This window comes from Anolis carolinensis, chromosome 4, assembly GCF_035594765.1.
Source record: "Anolis carolinensis isolate JA03-04 chromosome 4, rAnoCar3.1.pri, whole genome shotgun sequence".
In the NCBI taxonomy this organism is placed as follows: Eukaryota; Metazoa; Chordata; class Lepidosauria; order Squamata; family Dactyloidae; genus Anolis; species Anolis carolinensis.
This window is the reverse complement of record NC_085844.1, coordinates 10145441-10165675: the sequence shown is the minus strand read 5'-3', so window position 1 is coordinate 10165675 and position 20235 is coordinate 10145441. Positions and strand designations below refer to the sequence as shown.

Below are 20235 nucleotides of genomic sequence, written 5' to 3'. Positions count from 1 at the left end.
CCTCCTTTCCCCTGCCTTTCCCCCTTCCTTCTCCAATCATTCTGGGGCCAATGTTAGAACATGTGACGAATGACAATCACCTGGTCCTGGTGGTGACTGCTAAGCCAAGGGCACAACAGAAATGGTAGGTGCCACTCTCTGTCCCTGAGGTGCCTGCAGCTGGATCTGAATCAGAATTGTCCAAGGAAAACTCTAGGACATCTCTTGGTTTTGTTTAATGCAGGAGAAGGCCCCATTAAACAACCATGGGCAAATTGACCCTGCACATCATTTAGATGCCCATTCACCCCTGTTCTGGCTCACTTGGTCCTATTTAGATGGGCTCTGTGACACTGTTCAGACTCCTGAAATGGTTTCATAGAATAGAAGACAGATATGGGAAATGGCTGTTGTTGAACTTAACAGTTCTTCAGAATTATACCAGCTGGCTCAAAGTTCCTCTATAACATCCTGTGGAGGGCATGACAGCATCTTTAGTTTGACTTCAGATGAAAACCTCAAGATCCTCTTTTTCCTTTCTTTCTGCAAACACTGATAGATTTATTACTGGGTAAATGCTGCAGTGTCTTCTAAGACTAGTCATGTTAGAATCTCAATGAAACTACATGCAGCAGGGTGGACTCTTTTCCTTGAACTGTTGAATCACATCATACATTATCACCAGGTAGGTCTGACATTGGCCACAGAGTGGACAGTGGTGTTTTTTATTTATTTTGCTTGCTTTTTGGGATACAATTCCCCCAGCACTGTTTGTTTGCTTTTTGGGATACAATCCTTCAAATCTTCCAGTTTTTGTGACCAATGCTAAACTTGGGTGTTAAAAAAGGTAGCTTTTGCAAACTCTGAGCCTGCACAAATGCTTTTGCAATTCTGTCATTCATTTTAGCTGGTAAAAACAAGTGAAATGTTCAATTCTGACTTTGAGAATTCTTGATAAAGAATCGCAAATGATGATTAATTCCACAATGCAGCAGGTGAGCTAGTCTAAATATCATAACCAGCTAGGGGTTGCTTTGCCAATGGACGTGGATTAGAGAATGTGAGGGGTTTTAAAGGACAATAGGATAGTCCTTCTTAAATGCTACTCTTCCAAGTCTATATAAGTCTAACCTTTTTGGAAGAGCTATAGAATCCTGGGAATTATAGTTTGACAAAGCAGTAGCACTCTTTGGCTGAGAAAACTCAAGACCTTTTCAAAGTACAGACCCTAGGCTTTCATAATGTTGAGACAGGGCAGTGAAAGTCATATCAAGCTGCATTCATTCTACAGCATAGATTCAACCAAGGAAGTTGAGATGAGACAAACAGTAGGGCTGTACATTTGTGTAGAATCACTATTTATTTCTGCTTGTTTGAACCAGAAGCCCCCTGTTCCCATTCTACTTGCCTCCCAAAAGTGAGAGCATTTCCGAATGGACATTTTCATTCCATGTAAGAAAACAAAGCATCAGAGTTACCACTCTTTCTTTTAAAAAGCATCAGAGTTACCACTCTTTCTGGTTCTTTTCCCTTTGTAGAGGAGGAGACTGGGTTTAATGCTTCTTAAAGCTGTTCTACTCTAGAAGACAGGCAGATGAGGCTTGGCTTTGAGGCTCCTGAGGTGCCAGGTGAGAGAGAGGCTGAGGGAGGGAGGGAGGGAGGAGCTCCTTGGCCCTTGGTTGCATGCAGTGCCTAGCCTTGATCCCCACTCCTTCTGCTGATGCAAGCTGGAAGCTTGGTTGTTGCTGCTGCTATTCCATGTTGGTGGTGAAGGAGGAGGAGGCTGGACCTGGGAGGGTTAAAGATACCCCCCTTTCTGGGATTGTTTGTCCTTATCCAGACTTCTGCAGCACCTGGTCTGTCTCCCCAAGAGAGAGACTGCGAGAGGGAGGAAGGGAGGGGGGAACTCCTTGTCTGCACATTTCAAGGAGTCTCAGGGAAGAAAGAGTTGATGGCGTGGAGCTCAGTTGAACTAGGAGCATCATGTAGTCACAAATGCCGAGGGGGCTTCCCATTCCATGCTTCTGAAGGTAACAGAAGAAACTGAAGAACAGATGAAACAAATGGAAATGGTTCTGCTCACATGTCTAACAAACAGGAGAAGCTCCTTGAGGGAAGGGTCTCTCTGGCTTTCCTTTCCCTTGCTGGAAGCTTTGGTGTTCCAGCACTTTTTGTTTTTTTAAAAAAGAATTCTAAGCACACAGCACTGTGATGCACAATGTACATCTTTTTAGAACAAATTACAAAGAGTGCACATTTTGCCACTGTGCATTATATTTATCAACAGACTTTTTTTTTGGTTTCAGGGTTTTGAAAATTGTGGTGTACATTACATTGGATGGCGCACTAGCATCGAATGAATATGGGGGGGGGGTGCATGTGTATATATGTATATGTATATGTGTGTAACTTTTTAAAAACTTCTGTAATTTCACAATTGCATTAAAATTAAGAAAAAGTGGCAGTGCAGGAAGGCAAGGTTATGAGGATGTGTAGAAGCACAATTGCTGAACCATGAGCATCTGCTTTCAATGATATCATGACTGAAGTGTGAGAGCATGTTCATGTGCTAAAGCTCTCAAATTCAGGAAAAACCTGAATGTGCTCCAGAGGTAAAATGACAACTGGCAAAAGCCTTGAACAAAGCAGCAATTAATCTGTTATTGGAATAATATTTCTGGGAAGCTGATATGTGAAATACATTTACACATTAAGATTGAAAAGAACAATAATATGAAAATAACATGGATAGGTATGTTGATCTGAATCATGTCTAGATAATCTGCTGAGTCTTAGCAATGAAATAAATTCAGCTTAGTTCAGTGCATTGATATGCCTCTTCCATTCTGTGTTGTTGTTCTGCAGTGTGTTTGATCTTGGATCATCTGTATTACTCTGCATTCAAGTTTCTTGTGATATTTCAACACTCTGTTAAGAAGACATTGAAAACATAAAACAACCATTTTACAACGGAATGCATAATGGTTGAGGACATTCTATCCTTCACAGGTACAAATAACAGATAGATATATCATCATGTAACTAGTTGCTTCTGGGTTACCTCTGATAAAGAATATTCAATGATCGCATTATGGAATCTACAATGGCAACAGATGGGGAAAATATTTGCTGTTAAACATCTGAAATCCGGGAGAGCTGAGCTTCTCCTAAGGGTTGATCATGCCTCCAATTTCTATCTACCACTCTATCTATCTAGTGAAATTAGAAAGATTGCAGCTATGTTTAATTTCAATTGAGATTCATGGTACAAGTCAGATCATGTGTGGATTGATCTGGATCTAAGGCAAAATTTAATTGGAGACCTATTTTTATATATGGGTGTGCATCTTGGAAAAGCAAAGGCATCTTCTTTTCCTCCCTTCAATCTTTGTAGGTGCCTTTCATATTTCAGTACATTGGCAAAATATAAGAATATATAAATGCATGAACTGGAGAAACTTTTGCTTTTATGTTGTGGAGATGGCAAGTTGTGTATGTCCCAGCTATTAGATTTATTACTTCAGTTATCCATGTTATTTGGTGTGCCAACTCTAATGAATAAAGATAATTAAGAGATAATTTTGGTATATCATCAGGAAAGACACTTTTTAGAAATAAAATGTACTGTATATCTCCAAATTGAAAAGGTTGCTTTTAAAAGCAAACACAGCAATAATAATAAGAATTATTTATGTGTCTGATAATGGTCAGACCCTGGACTGTGACCTAGACTTGTGCAATTTTTAAATGATGTTTTTATAATTGATGTTTTAACTACCTGTTTTAATTGTACTTGTTTTATAATTGTTTGTTTTTGGCATCTAATGACTGCCGGTTGTGAAACCGTCCTGAACACCCCCCCCCCGGGGGGGGGGGGGGGTGAGAAGGACAGGATACAAATGTATGAAATAAATAAATAAATAAATGTTGTCATTTGGGCTGCAGAATAATATCAATCTCTGCCACTGATTTATCACTGTTTTGTGTAGGTATCACAGAAAATCTTAAAGTGGAATATAATGTGTCAGACTATGGCAATGATTCATTCTATCAAAAGAGGTATGTATGTTATGGTATTAAAGCAAAGCCTCTGAACTGAAACCCTACAATCACTTCCTACATATCTGTAAGTGGGCATCATCAGCTTTTCTGCATTGCCATTCTTGATAGTAGCTGTCTATACAGAGGTTGAAGCGAGAGGTAGAACAAAGCCAAGGATGTGCCAATGGGTATGTGAAGGGGGAAGACACAATTTGTTTCTCTGTGTCCAATGTACCAGCCTTTCACAGATGAAAACAGATGGTTCAAATACCAAATGTTATGAATGTGGAAGAACACAAAATCCAGAAGTGGATGCAGAAGCTAACTTATTGTCCTTTCCTCTCCTCTCCTCTCCTCTGAGTTAATTGAATGCAAACTACTTTTGCATCCGGAACTCTGATTTAAAAAATTGAAGTAAGCTAAGAATAAGGGTAGAAAGTGGGTGGGAGAGAAGAAAAATGGGACTTTTTCAAGGAAAATAAAAACATGGGATTGCAGATGTTTAACTGGAATTGTTTCTGCCATGTTGGGACACTTAGAGGTATGTTTACAACTGAATTCCAGCCAAAAAGCAAATTTTTGGGGAAGCTAGACTTTACATTTCTATAAATTTGTGTTGGTCTGATATGGTGGAATACTGGTGGAAAACCACAATAGATGTTATAAAAAGCAAGAAGCCTTGCGGGCTACAAGAGATGTGTTTGGGCCAACTTGCAAATAAAGCTGCACATCCCCTCCAATACATAATCTAAATAAACTGAGTACTCTAATAAACTAAGTAAGAGCTTGCAGTTAGTTCTGGTGAAGAAAGAAGTAAGAATTAGCCACCTCATCACATTGAGAAGAGATAGCATGAGTGACCATCCCTTTAAGAGAGAGCATTGCCCCCTTTGGAGTTCTGCCTCCCCATCAGACTCTCATGTAGAAACTTAAGCGCTGACAATACATTCATCACAAGGTCACTATTACATTTTGTAATCAGGAGACACAACAATATCCAAAAACCAAGAGATCCTTTTCCCTGCCAAAAACTCCTTACATTAAAGGAGACCAACACCAGTTTAAAACCTCATCTTCCCATGGGATCTTACTGATCTACATGGAACCCCAGAGGATACAAGAGACAGTGAGCCAGATTAAAACAAATGCTTTCCATGGGAGCCTATTGTTCTACATTCAACCCCTAGGATACAAGAGAATGCTGATGGTTGGGCAATGAAACTGAATGGGGAAACTGTGGTGGTTTCCATCCGACCTGTTTTTCAGTGGTAAAGATGGGAGTAAAGTGTGATAAGAGGCAGAAGCCCTGAACACGATTGCTGGCCCGTGTTCAAAGTTCCCTCCTTTCAGGGCATTTCTGCTTCTTTTCAACCCTGGAACATGTGATGAGCTCTGTGCTTCTCTCTGCTTGAAAAGAGGCGGAACTGTCCTATCAAGGGGAAATTTCTCAATGTGATAAGGTTGATTGCCAGAGTTTCTTCCTTTCAGGACACTTCTGCCTCTTTTCAGGCACAAAGGGCCATGCATGATGGCCAGAAGTAGTTTAACTCTTGTGATGAGCTCAGTGCCTCTCCATGCTTGAAAAGAGGCTGAAGTGTCCTATGACTGTGATAAGGTGGTATGTTGGATGCTTGAAATCTAAAGTAGAGGATGAAGGCAGTTTTCAAAAACAAGGCTTCTGGAACAATAGGTCTCAGGAAAAGTGATGGCCTTGGAATAACAGCACCCCCTTTTTATTTTTCTTCACCCCTGTCCCACCTTTTCGCAGACAGGATTGCACGGTAATGGCTTAACAAAAGAACAAAATATGAAAAAAAATGAAAAAACTGAAAAAATATTAATTGATCATCCCATATCCAGAATTCCAAAATCCAGAATTGTCCACATGGGTGACTGAAAAAAGAATACCTTGACTTTCTGATATTTCAGCATACACAAACCTGATATCATGCACAAAATAATTTTAAAATATTGCATATAAATTAGGTTCAGGCTATGTATGCATGGTGTATATGAAACATCAATGAGTTTCATGTTTTAACTTGGGCTCTAGCTTCAAGCTATCTCATTATCTATGTGTCTGCAAATTACAGGCAGATGAATGCATAATGGTTCCAGGCATTATAAATAAAAAATACTATAGATATTTAAAAACTAGTCAAAATGTGGTAAGGATTGTAATATAATAATAATAAAACTTTATTTATACCCCGCCACCATCTCCCCAACGGGGACTCGGGGCGGCTCACATGGGGCCATGCCCAAGACAATACAATAGACAAAATATAAAAACAACATATCAGAATGCAATTAAACAATGCAACAATAACACTACACAATACAGAACAAAAAAGCAGAACGTAGCATAACATAACAAGGGCGGGCCGCATGGACACAAGGTTAAAAACTCGGGGTAAGAAGAGATAAGAATAAAACCATGGGAACAGGGTCTACAGAATACATGTTGGGGAGAGAAACACAGGAGGTACATACAATTACTCTCCGAAAGCACACCGGAAGAGCCATGTTTTGTACATTGCAGGAGGCCACATAACAGGACTCAGAAAAGAGCCACAAAATATCACCAGAACTTACCAGAAAAGACACACTCGTAGGCATCCAGCACAACCACCCTGAAATACAGAAATGATATTTTGATACAGTAGAGTCTCACTTATCCAAGACTTGCTTATCCAAGGTTCTGGATTATCCAAGGCATTTTTGTAGTCAATGTTTTCAATATATCATGATATTTTGGTGCTAAATTTGTAAATACAGTAATTACAACATAATATTACTGCGCATTGAACTACTTTTTCCATCAAATTTGTTGTATAACATGACATTTTGGTTCTTAATTTGTAAAATCATAACCTAATTTGCTGTTTAATAGGCTTTTCCTTAATCCCTCCTTATTATCCAAGATATTCGCTTATCCAAGGTTCTGCCAGCCCATTTAGCTTGGATAAGTGAGACTCTACTGTACTATAAAAAGCAAAAGATGAGAAAGATCTACTTCTAACTAGGGTTCCTGATAACAGGCAGGCATGAAGAACTTTATGAGTTTATTCTGAAGTTGGTGAACTTTCTGGGATAATGCACAAATGGCAAAGAAATGTGAAAAATGTATGAAGTCTTACAACAAATAACTATATATGCATGTATATTAACGTTTTTGAAGTGGCAAATATTTACAATCTCCATTTTTCCTACATATCGGGGAAGTAAAAAATCATTCCATTTTTTTTTTACAGAGAATTTTACAATGTGATACCTGTTTGGTAAGTATCTTATTTTAATGCATAATTTCTAGGACATGTCTAAAAGAAAGACAACATAAGTAGGTATACTATGAAATTAGGTGAAAGCTTTTCATTGCAGCAAGCAGTTCTAGTGAAGAGAGAAATAAGAATTAAGAAACACGGATGAAGTGGTGAAAATGTTTTAAAACTATAACTGGAAGCCACAAGGACTTGAGTGTCAATCACTCAAAGCTACATATTATATTATTTCATCTTGTGTCTGGTTTTTAAGTATGTTTGACTATTGTGGTATTCACTCTGCATTTCTTTATGTTTGATTGGGAGGGATCAAAACAGGGGGTTCTATCCATATTTCATTTATCTTGAAAGGGAGGAAGTCTATACTGGCTCAGTCGTCGCCCAGGATTCTGCTGATTCTGGACATCCATCGACAAGTGGGCTACGGAATTATTATTATTATTATTATTATTATTATTATTATTATTATTATTATTATTTATACAGAACAAGATTCGTACACAGCAAACAACATGCCTATGCTGGCTGTTGAAACAGAGGCTGGATGGCCATCTCTCAGGGATACTTTGTGCTTTTCCTGCATGACAGATGGTTGGATTCGATGGCCTATGTGGTCTCTTCCAACTCTATGATTCTATGATTTTATGACTGGAGGAGGGCAAATGTTGTCCCTCTCTTCAAGAAGGAACTATATCCAATCAGCCTGACATCAAAACTAGGAAAGATTCTGGAGCAGATCATTAAAGAGGCAGCCTGTAATCATTTAGAAAAGAAGGCTGTGATTACTAAAAGTCAACATGAATTTCTCAAAAACAAGTCATGCCAGACTAATCTTATCATATCACAATCAATAATTTAGGCCCCAAACCTGCCTTATACATGAGGTTGACGTAAACATAAGTTTAACCACTTTCAATGAACAGTCTGTCAGTTGGTTTGAATTGTAAAAGAAACTGTGTAACACATCAGTGCATAGCAAAAATATCAGACCTCCACCGAACACCTTAACAGGATCAAAACCAAGATCTCAAACAATTATCAAAACATCACTAGCACCACCAGCAACATTGTAAGAAATGTTTCAGCTGCATCATCCTACCACTTATCCATTCAAACCTTCCTAGAAGAAGTCTTTAAAAATCACTCAAGAAGGAAGAAAATGAAACTTTGTTTTTATAAAACAATCCCTGTGGTGAATTATAAACAACGCAATTCTGATTTATGCAATATATTAAGGTGGTGTTGTATGTATCAACTGTTTTAATCAGTGTCCTTTACTCAAATGGCAGGTAAAGTAATATGATTATGTAAGGGTGGGAAACCATAATCATTTTTGTGGGTACAATTCCATAATAGAAATTTATTTATGTTTGTCTCATTCTGTTCACAGGCCAGTTTATATAGAAGTTAGCAACATTATGGATGACAACACTGCTTCTGGAGATTTGGAAAACAAGCTAACTCTTTATCCAGACATAAACGGAAGTGCTGGGATTTGGCAACCAATTAATAGCACTGATCATGTATCTCCTGATAGTATAACAGAAATTATCATCAATAGTTTTGTTGTCATAACCTGCCTTTTAGGTCTTGTGGGAAATGGAATGGTCATTTGGCTTCTTGGCTTTTGCATGAAGAGAAATCCTTTCACCACTTACATCCTAAACCTCTCCATAGCTGACTTCGGGGTCCTTGTCTTTCTAATTAGCACTGCTGCTTTGGGGATGTCTGTGGGTCAGTATAATGAAATCAATATTCACACTCTTTTTTTCCTTATTTCTCTGGAGTTATTTTTTCTCACATATTCTGCAAGTCAATATTTATTGGCTGCCATCAGTATTGACAGATCTGTGGCCGTCCTCTTCCCACTTTGGCATCGATGCCACCGGCCTCCGTGTTTGTCCCCCATTGTTTGTACCCTAACCTGGATCCTCTCTTTTGTGCTCTCTGCAATTCACTTCACTCTGCATAGAACTAAGCGCTTTGGCAATACTCCACTGTTGTATCCACTTATTGTGAATGTTCTGATTTGCACTCCTATCATGGTTACCTCCACTCTGATCCTGTTCATTCAATTATGGTGTAAAACAAAACAACATCCGAGGGGAAAGCTTGTCACATCCATCTTGCTTGCCCTCCTCTTCTTCCTCATCTTTGCTTTTCCACTTAATGTGTTCTATATTATAAATCATTATCACACCTCTCTTCACAGCCTAATGGTAGCAGGTTTTGTCTGTGCTTCTCTGAACAGTTGCATCAATCCTCTGATCTATTTCTTAATTGGGAGGAGACAAAAGAAAGGTCAGCCCAGAGTGTCCGTGAAGGTGGCACTCCAGAGGGTCTTCAAGGATGAGCATGACCATAATGAAGAACAGAACAATTCAAGTGTAACCACTGTTTGATGTCCTGTTATGGGCAATGTCCACCATTACGCTTAACAATATCTTAACATTACTTTGTAAAATAAAAGGCAACTTTATAAGCAACATCAAGATGCACTTAGGAAAGCCTTTTAAAGAAATGTTGCAATGTCTGTACTACAATAAGATAACCAGATATATTTCCATGGCATTTTGTATTGCTTCACTATATTAAAGGCTGCACCTAACTCAGTAAGACACTCTGTGGGCCAATTCGCAATACAGAGTTATGCCACTGTTGTTCTACTTAAACTGCCATGGTTTTGTTCTGTACAATCCTAAAGTTTGCAGTTGGGTAAGAGACATTTAGTGTTCTCAGCCAGAGAGCTCCCCAGTGCATCATAACTACAAATTCCAGATTTCCATAGGGTGGAACTATGACAGATAAAGTGAAATAGCAGTACAGTAAGTGCTATAATGGTGTAGTGTAAATGTGTCCTGTGCCTTTTCTTCTAAAACTCTAACATTTGCAATCCCTGCTACTCTCAGTGTTTGCTGTACACTTTGTAACCAGACATTCCTTATTGCTGTGATGGGTAATAGAGTGGGAGTTCACTCTTTCCATTGATTAGCCTATTTGAATTAGCCTATAAATACCCATGTAATATAGGGAAGCCTGGGTGGTGAAGTGTGTTAAAGCACTGAGCTGCTGAACTTGCAGACTGAAAGGTCCCAGGCTCAAATCCCGGGAGCAGAGTGAGCACCTGCTGTTAGCTCCAGCTTCTGCCAACCTAGCAGTTCGAAAACATGCCAATGTGAATGGATCAATAGGTACTGCTCTGGCGGGAAGGTAATGGCGCTCCATGCAGTCACGCCGGCCACATGACCTTGGAGGTGTCTATGGACAACGCCGGCTCTTCGGCTTAGAAATGGAGATGAGCACCAACCCCCAGAGTCAGACATGACTGGACTTAACGTCAGGGGAAACCTTTACCTAAATATAGGGAAGGTGGGCAGAAGAAATTGCGGGGGGGGGGGGGGGAGTTATCCATTACACATTCAGACGGTGGAAGTTCAAACAGTCGAGAACAAATGAAAATTGATCTGGTGAATGTTTAGATTTGGAAAGTGACAAATGCTAGCATCCAGCTGTGCAAAGTTATGATTCAGCCTAAATACTTTGTGTTGTGTTAAGCTTGAATAATAGAACTTGCAAGCAGGTACTGAAATAGGAAACCTTTCTTGACGGAGTCTGGAAATGCTAAGAGGTATTCTGGCAGGACAGGGAGTGGTATACCGAATCTCTGGTCATCTTGGAAGACGTAAAGCCTTGTCTTAAAGTACAATCTGGAATTTTCCTTTGAAACACCATCGCTGCTACGATAGTACCATTGTTGCCTTCAGAAGAGCAATTAGTATTTAGCTGTCGTCATTACTTCCACTGGAAGGAGGTTACCAAATCTGGCAGTTGCTGCAGTTTCCAGAGGTTGGGCAATGCCTTTTTTATCTGAAAGAGAGGAAAGGCTCTTCCACACAGGCCCATAACCCATGATGAGTCACGGGTTTACCTGAGGCATCCAAACAACACCTCAGATAAACCTGAATTAATCCAGAGTGAACTGGGATTTCCCAGTTTACTCCAGAATAATTTGGCACCTGGAAAGATACGGACCCTAATCTAAGGTCCAAATCTTTCCAGGTGTGGGCCTGTGGAAGAATGAAATATCTATGCTCAATCGTTTTTGTCCCATGTGTTGCAATTTCATTGTTTTAATCTCCTCAGACCATTTCAGAGTCATTACCAAAGGGTAACAGGCAAAGGTCACATTCCCATCTGCTCTTTGTACACATATCCTTTTTGCTCATGAAGGCATAAACTCTGCACATCATTTTAAAGGACTTTGTTTTTTGAACTCTAATAGAATAACATCAAGACTATAGTTTGTCCCACCCAGAGGTGTCTCTTTTACTTCGGATGACAGGTTCCAAGTTAGGAACAGGACAAATTTAGGCAGAGGCGCAAAGCAAACACAGACAAAAATACAGGGATCAGAAGGAACTCCACAGACAGGAAGCAGAATTATCATAAGCAAAATGTTCCCAGGGAAAGCAATCTTTTTCACTTGGGCCCTTTCATCCAGAACCTGTTTCCCTGCCTTCTCACTTAGTAGTGTTACTGCTTCATCTTTAGCCATCCATCTTAATTAGATGCTTATTTGCATAAGAGAGTAAGAAAATGTGTGTGTGTTGTAGGATTAGGGGCTTTAGCACCTATCTTTTTGCTTTGAGAAATAGTTTGTATTCAAACAGTCTGCTCTGTTGGGATTCTACTGATAGTTTTTTTCATTCTTCTTAATAAAGAAATAATTGATTTGGCTTAAAAATCATTTTGTCTTGGCCTGATTTTTTCCCTTTTTGGAGCTGCTCTGTTTATTTGTCCATTTTAAAACCTTTTCCCTGGGATGTTTTGATCCTTGTGGGAGGCTTCTCTCGTGTTCCCACGTAAAGCTGAAGCTGATAGAGGGAGCTCATCCACGCTCTCCCTGGGTTGGATTCAAACCGGCAACCTTCAAAGTCATCAGTCCTGCCAGCACAAGGGTTTAACCCACTGCACCACTGGGTGCTCCGTATTTTATTTGTTAATGAGTTGGAAAAGAATAAAATATATAGAAAACAGAACTTCAGTCATGCCAATAAACCAGGCAAGTAGCAAGTATTCCAAAGTCCAAAACTCTTTTTATTAGAAATGTTTGACAATCAAGTTAAATAGCAAAAGGTTTTCCATACATCACAATGGCAGCAAGATTCATATAAACACAAAAGTGGAAAAATAAAAGAATATCAAACATGGAAAACTGGATAGTCACAATGTATATGATGGTAGGGATAAATAAATTAATTATGGTATTGAAGGAAAAATAGCTTTCATGCAATTCTGGGATCTATTAATTACATATTTAAGGAAAGAGGGTGAAAAGATAACAACAGGAGAATGATATATAAGTTTTATTATTATTATTAAATAATCAAAGAAAAAAGAAAAATAACATTACAATAAGATGTAGGATTAAAGACCTATCATGAATTAATTGGACTTTAGATTAAATATGAACATAATCTTGTAATAAGAACATGGAAAGTCACTCATTTTATGTTAATTTAATAATAATATCAAAAATAACTTTGTTCTTATATCCCACCCCTATCTCCCCGAAGGGACTTACACATGCCACAAGGTGCCTAAAAATAGGACATAAACTAAAATACAATTGAATAAAACATATAGATATATAATACAACAACCGAAAACTCAATGTAAACTCAATGTAAAAAAAGCAATCAATCAGTGGCGGTGAGCTACTGTAAACTTGGCCAGGCTGTAAACAATAGGACAAGGGAATGGGATAAGTGCAAAGCTGTAACCATGGCATGAGGGCATGGGATGAAGTGCAAGGCTGCATAATAATTGTGAAGATCAACTAGGGACTAAGCATTCTCAAAAGCTCATTTGAAAAGTCACATCTTCAGATCCCTACAAAAGGAGGACAGTGTGAATTGAGATCAGAAACTTATTGGCAACCTGTGGAGCTGCTTTAATAGGGGCATTGTGTGCTCCCTATAGCTAGCTCCCATTAGTAGCTCCAGTTAGTTATTTAATGTCAGTTTATATGTCATACGTTAGTTGCTGATGTTGTTCTTGTTCTTGTTCTTATTACATCTGACTTCCCTTCCTTAAAAGAAACTCAAAGTGGCTAACAATCCAAAAAATACACTGTAAAATTAAAAACCTTAACACATACACAGACTAAAATAGAATTAAACATTGAATTATTAAATGTGAATAGTAAAAAAAATATTTAATGATTAAAACAGTTTGCATTATATGTTAATTTGTTAAATATATGTGTCAAAGAATGGCTATGGAGAAATATGTATACGTTATGTAAAAAAATCCGTTTTGGAATATGTGGATATGCCAACTGAAATTGAAACAATACTTAAAAAGAAGAAAGTAGCTGTCAGTGCCCAAACTTTAAATAGGCTACAGAACTATAGTAATCCAGTTTCATCACAAACTGTAGTTTCTTCATTAACTTTTGGTGAAGAAATCTGGAGTTTCAATGGTAATAATGTTATGACAGTCCTAACTCGTCATAGCCTGTTTGTTTTGCAAGATTTGTTTTAAAAGGGCTTACCATTACCTTATTTAGGGAGCCGCAGTGGCACAATGGGTTAAACTCTTTTGCCGGCTGAAGGATGGATTGGTTACTGACCTGAAGGCTGCCGGCTTGAATCCGCAAGACAGGAAGAGCTCCCATCTGTCAGCTCTAGCTTGCAGGGACATATGAGAAGCCTCTCAACTAACACATCCGGGCGTGCCCTGTGCAACATCTCTGTAGGTGGTCAATTCTTTCACACCAGAAGCAACTTGCAGTATGTTCTCAAGTTGCTTCTGACACGATAAAAAAGTGGATGTTATTCTATCATTACCTGCTTTAGGAGTGAAATACATGGTGTTGCTGTCTCCCCTTTACAAAAAAAAAATGAAATAAAAAAATGGTCTAAGGATCATCTCAGCCAAGAATTTTTCTCATCTACATAAAGAACAATTTCATGTAGATAGATAATCCTTTATTTTTGTGGATTGCATCATATATTTTAGGTTCAACATTTTAGGGAAAAGTTAAATGTGAACTACTGATTAAGAAGTGGATGAGAAATGCACACCATGGGAATGTTTACATTTGTATATATTCAAAGGTAGAGATAGGCAATCTTTATCTCTAATTATTTAAATTGTGTTTATATATGTTGGATGAAAGTTTCATGAAAGTAGGCATGAAAAGCATATTAAAAATATTAATGAGTTATTCCAATAAGAAGAGTTTTAAGTGATTGATAATCCTTGTAATTCAGGACTACATCTGTGCAAAATTTACACACAATTGTTTCGTGCACAAAATATCATATTCCACAAAACAAAACAACATTTTCTGGCTGAAAAATAATACTTCAATATAGAAACATTTATTCCTGCCCAGGAAATGCTATAATGGGGGATTCAATCGATCCGAAATCTGTGCACGGTTGGGGTGCATAAAGAGCAGTCTTTTGCACTGGAAGTACATAACATTAAAGCATTATTTGTTTTTTTTTAAAAAATTACACATAAAGGATCCTTATATATGGGTTTCTCCTGTGCTAGCTTGTTCTTCTCTGCTACTGTCTTGCTCATCCCTGAAAACTCTTTCAAGTGCCGCCTTCATGGAAATCTTGACCTTACCCATCATTCGACCCCATCCAACTAAGAAATAGATCAGGGGGTTGATGCTGCTGTTCAGAGAAGCAAAGGCACAGCAAATGAATGTCATGGTGGTAATTTTATAACACTTGTTTTCATGTGCTTCTTCAAAGCTATAAATCATGTTAAATGGGAAAGTAAAGAGGACAAAAAAGAGGAGTGTGAATAAAATGGCTGTGGCAAGCTTTCGCCGCAGGTGTTGTTTTGGTTTATAACAGATCTGGATGACCAGAATGAAAGTACATATGACCATGATGGGTGTGCAAAGCAGGACATTCACAAAAAGGTGGTAGAAAAAAACTAAACTCTGGGTCTCAAGAAGAACTAAGTGGATTACAGCAAGCAGAAAGGAGACTAACCAGATAAGGATAGAAACTATGATGGATAAACGTGGGGGGCGGTGGTATCGATACCAGAGTGGGACGAGAACAGCCACACATCTGTCAATGCTGATAGTTGCCAACAGAAACTGGCTAGAAGAATAAGTGAAGAAAACTAGTTGACGGATTATTTGAAAGGAAGACTTTGTAACAGGATAGCCATCGCACGAGTGTATGACAGAGCTAGCCATGCTAAGCAGGAAGATGAGGACACCAAAATCAGCAATGGCAAGGTTCATGACGTAGGTGGTGGAATTATTCCTCTTAATTCTGAAGCCAAGAAGCCAGATGACCATTCCATTTCCAGGAAGTCCCAAAATACAGAATATAACTGTTATAATATTGAGGTCTTTTATTGTTCCAGAAGTGTCATTTGCACATATGGCAGGAAGGAATATTTTGTTGTTGTCCAATTGGTCAGAATTAGATAAATTACATAGAAATGCTTTATAGAAACTGTTTTTCCCTTCATGCAAAGACCTGCAAAGAGAAGATAGACAAAAGTGATTCTGTTCCTATTCAGAAATCAGAAAGAAAAAAAAATACTACAATTTTCATTTCCTTGCACAATCTTACTTTGAATTCCCAGGTTGTGGTTGTTCAACTAAATGTACACATGTCTTCAATTATCTGTCTAACCCACAAAATCCATAGAATTTTCCTATTTTGCCATGTCCTCCCTTTGAAATATTCATTATTGGACTCCCATCCAGTTCTAACCCCACTTAGCTCCCAATATAAAAAAAAAAGTAATTTCATTCATGATTCCATATAAAAAAACATGTCACAGGATAATAAATTTGAGGTCAAGGTGTGTTTTTGCAAACCTTCAAATTATTTTACTTTGTTTTAGATGGAGCAGTTGGAGATAGCATACGGACCCCCTATTGCTGAAACCACACGATGGAATATGTTCTCATTCAGGGAAGGAGAAACTCCAAAGAGGAAAAAGCAGCTACTCAATACACCTGCCCATGTCTCTTTTTAAATTCCGTAAGCTCCAGCCTGGAAGTGAAATGAAATTAAAATTTCATATTGTAGGAAAGCTAAGGAACAGCTCTTTTGTAAGCTTTCAGAGTGATCAATGCACAACTGCAGGTTAAGATAAGAGATACCAGTTGAACGCTTTGAAAAATCTGAATCTCAGGACGCTTCTACAATAATCTAAATCTACCCTGTTTCCTCCAAAATAAGACAGGGTCTTATATTAATTTTTGCTCCAAAAGATGCGTTATGGCTTGTTTTCAGGGGAATCTTGTTTTTCCAAATTGACTTTTTAAATGAACTATATCTAGGGCTTATTTTTGAAATAGGGCTTATATTTTAAGCATCCTCAGCATCCAAAGTCCAAAACACCTGGAGGACCCAAGTTTGTTCATGTCTACTGTAGAGACTGCTGATGACATTGTGGATGGAAGATCTTATTCTTAAGACGTAGGCCCCTTCCACACTGCACCTATATCCCAGTATCTGATCCCAGATTATCTTATTATCTGGCAGTGAAGACTCATATAATCCAGTTTAAAGCACATAATTGCAATTGGCTCCTGGGATATAGGGCAATGTAGACGGGGCTTAAGAAGAATGGTTCCAGATACAGATAGAAAAGATGGATTCTGGGTGCCTTTGCACTGTAGAATTAATGGAATATGGAGCCACTTTAATTGCCAGGGCTCAATGCTATAAAATCATGGAGCTGTAATTTAGACCCCTTCTATATTGCCATATAAAATCCAGATCATCTGCACTGAACTGTGCCGCAGGGCTCCGTCCTGGGCCCGGTTCTGTTCAACATCTTTATTAACGACTTAGACGAAGGGTTAGAAGGCACGATCATCAAGTTTGCAGATGACACCAAACTCGGAGGGATAGCTAACACTCCAGAAGACAGGAGCAGAATTCAAAACGATCTTGACAGACTAGAGAGATGGGCCGAAACTAACAAAATGAAGTTCAACAGGGACAAATGCAAGATACTTCACTTCGGCAGAAAAAATGGAAATCAAAGATACAGAATGGGGGACGCCTGGCTTGACAGCAGTGTGTGCGAAAAAGATCTTGGAGTCCTCGTGGACAACAAGTTAAACATGAGCCTACAATGTGATGCGGCAGCTAAAAAAGCCAATGGGATTTTGGCCTGCATCAATAGGGGAATAACGTCTAGATCCAGGGAAGTCATGCTCCCCCTCTATTCTGCCTTGGTCAGACCACACCTGGAATACTGTGTCCAGTTTTGGGCACCGCAGATGAAGGGAGATGCTGACAAGCTGGAAAGCGTCCAGAGGAGGGCAACTAAAATGATTAAGGGTCTGGAGAACAAGCCCTATGAGGAGAGGCTTAAAGAGCTGGGCATGTTTAGCCTGCAGAAGAGAAGGCTGAGAGGAGACATGATAGCCATGTACAAATATGTGAGGGGAAGTCATAGGGAGGAGGGAGCAAGCTTATTTTCTGCTGCCCTGCAGACTAGGACACGGAACAATGGCTTCAAACTACAGGAAAGGAGATTCCACCTGAACATCAGGAAGAACTTCCTCACTGTGAGGGCTGTTCGGCAGTGGAACTCTCTCCCCCGGGCCGTGGTGGAGGCTCCTTCTTTGGAGGCTTTTAAGCAGAGGCTGGATGGCCATCTGTCGGGGGTGCTTTGAATGCGATTTCCTGCTTCTTAGCGGGGGGTTGGACTAGATGGCCCTTGAGGTCTCTTCCAACTCTACTATTCTATGATTCTATGATTCTATGATTCTATGATTCTATATGGTCAGAGAAGGCTAAAATCTTTGAAAAAAATATAATTTTCCAGGATTCTATTTGTTTAGTGTTATTATTATTTAGTTAATTACTTTGCATTTTGGAAAGTACAGTAGAAATAAGAGTGTAAGTGTAAAACTGTGTCCTTGAAGGATTTATGTGGCTCGAAAAAAATATATGAGGACCCCAGAAATCATTTGGGATCTGTGGACTTGGGCTGTGTGTGTCTTAGAAAAAAAGAAAAGGGTAAATGTTTCAAATCTGGGAAGATTGCTAGATATTCCCTTAAAGAAAGTAAACAAAACCCCACAAAGAATGTCATCAGGTCACCTTGCAAATTAGTACATTAGAGACACCGAACCCCAAGTTGCAGGATGTGTTGTAACAGGCAGCTGATGCTTCCTGTATTTTTCACTTTCCTTCTAAACATTTGATTATTAGCTAGGCTGGTGGTTTTTAAGGTACAATGCAATGCATAGTATACACTCCTCTTGAATCACACACTTACTAATGCATCACATACTTACAAAGTTTCAGGTGAAGGGTTTGCTGAAGCATTGCCGTAATCAGACATCTTGTGTTCCTAGTCAGATATTTTCAGTATCTAAAAACATGACCGATGAAAGACAAGTCACTCATTATGGTCAATATTGCATAGCAACTGATGTGACAACTTTAAAAACCACAGTCTTTTAATTAGCAGATTTAAATGATTTAGGACCACATCCAACACTAATCAGGCAGGAATTAATTAAGTTCCTGCAGAGTTCTGTGCACACATACACCCAGCCCATTTTGAGCTGTGTCAGTTTAAACATGAATTCTAACCTCTGTTGGACTTTTTTTTTTTAGTCAAAGAAAAAGGTTTGAGGCACAAAGAATTGCCTTTGCAGTCCATGCCGTCTCAGGACCACACTTCCCCACTACTGATCCTACCTTCTCTGCCTTAGGAAAGCACCTTGTGTCTGTCACTGTAGAATAAGGAGTTTCATTTAGATTTCCATGCAGAGAAGCCCCAAGAAATGCCTGGTTGCACAGCTGCATCCACCTATCAACTGCCATTCTTCTCTGAAAACTTTTTGAAATCCATCCTGAAACAAATACAGTCCCATGTTATTTTGCTGGCTTTCTGAAATACAAGAGAAAATTCCACATTGATGGATACAAGTTCTATCTACTACATATAGTTTCAAACCTACCTGGTAGTGATGAAGACAATTTGTGGTGGTGTTCAGTAGTCAGCCATGGTAACTCTGGCTGCCTAATCTGAGAAACTCTGATATGAACCTTGTCAGAGAGCAGAATGTATAAAGCAGAAACTTCTTCCGTCTTCATGGGGTGGGGAGAGGGGGACTTTGCACAATGTTCTCGGAACCAAACTGACAAAATACTTCTGTGAAATTGCTCAACATAGATTTCAAAAAGGATCTGATCTAATCATACAATTAATCATAGAGAAAAAGACTCCACAATGACAGGCAGCATTGACCATCCGGAAGTTCTTTCTACTGTTAAGGTGGAATCACTTTTTCTGCAATTTGAATTCATTGCTCCATGTCGTAGTGTCTAGACCTGCAGAAAACAAGCTTGCCCACTCCTCACTGTGGCATATTTTCAGTTATTAAAGCATAACTTTCAACTTTTTTCCAAGCTAAACACACTGAGCTCTCTCAGCCACTCCACATATGACTTGGCTTCCAAATCTTTGACTGTTGGGGTCTCTCTACTGCAGCACTTCTCAACCTGGAGGTCGGGACCCCTGGGGGGTCGAGAGAGGGGTTTCAGAGGGGTCGCCAAAGACCATCAGAAAACACATATTTCTGATGGTCTTAGGAATCCAAATCCCTCCAGTATTTTCTGTTGGTCATGAAGGTTCTGTGTGGGAAGTTCTATCGTTGGTGGGGTTCAAGGGACTCTTTGATTGTAGGTGAACTATAAATCCCAGCAACTACAACTCCCAAATGTCAAGGTTTATTTTCCCCAAACTCCACCAGTGTTCACATTTGGACATATTGAGTATTTATGCCAAGTTTGGTCCAGATATATCTTTGTTTGGAATCCACAGGGAGTTCTGCGTGTCAAGTTTGGTTCAATTCTGTCATTGGTGGAGTTCAGAATGCTCTTTGATTGTAGGTTAACTAGAAATC

The 20235-nt window shown here is 39.1% G+C and overlaps 2 protein-coding genes across 8 annotated transcripts in view; one reads left to right on the top strand and one right to left on the bottom strand.

Annotated features, from left to right (window-relative positions):
• Positions 1 to 479: 479 nt before the first annotated feature.
• LOC100558470 (mas-related G-protein coupled receptor member H) lies at positions 480 to 12048 on the top strand. 3 transcript variants are annotated; one of them, XM_008108327.3, is made up of 5 exons: positions 480 to 664; positions 2845 to 2988; positions 3969 to 4038; positions 7275 to 7301; positions 8692 to 12048. In XM_008108327.3, exons 2-5 carry the CDS (start codon positions 2961 to 2963, stop codon positions 9701 to 9703), a joined length of 1137 nt encoding a protein of 378 aa, XP_008106534.1. In that variant the 5' UTR covers positions 480 to 664; positions 2845 to 2960; the 3' UTR covers positions 9704 to 12048. The 3 variants fall into 3 exon arrangements, with proteins under 3 accessions (XP_008106534.1, XP_008106535.1, XP_003219532.1); XM_008108328.3 differs by lacking the exon at positions 480 to 664 and adding an exon at positions 1501 to 1607; XM_003219484.4 differs by lacking the exon at positions 480 to 664 and adding an exon at positions 1622 to 2009.
• An 84-nt stretch (positions 12049 to 12132) lies between these two features.
• LOC103278482 (mas-related G-protein coupled receptor member H) overlaps positions 12133 to 20235 on the bottom strand; it is a 9948-nt gene continuing 1845 nt past the window's right edge. The window contains exons 1-5 of one of the 5 annotated variants that reach the window (XM_062979988.1): positions 19288 to 20116; positions 19025 to 19179; positions 18616 to 18692; positions 16187 to 16348; positions 12133 to 15823 (exon numbers count right to left, since the gene is read on the bottom strand). In XM_062979988.1, coding sequence (XP_062836058.1) covers positions 14842 to 15823; positions 16187 to 16218 — 1014 coding nt within the window. In that variant the 5' untranslated portion in view covers positions 16219 to 16348; positions 18616 to 18692; positions 19025 to 19179; positions 19288 to 20116 and the 3' untranslated portion in view covers positions 12133 to 14841. Of the gene's footprint in view, positions 15824 to 16186; positions 16349 to 18615; positions 18693 to 19024; positions 19180 to 19287 lie in introns of all 5 variants that reach the window. The other 4 variants (XR_010005855.1, XM_008108325.3, XM_008108323.3 and 1 more) reach the window with 4 other exon arrangements.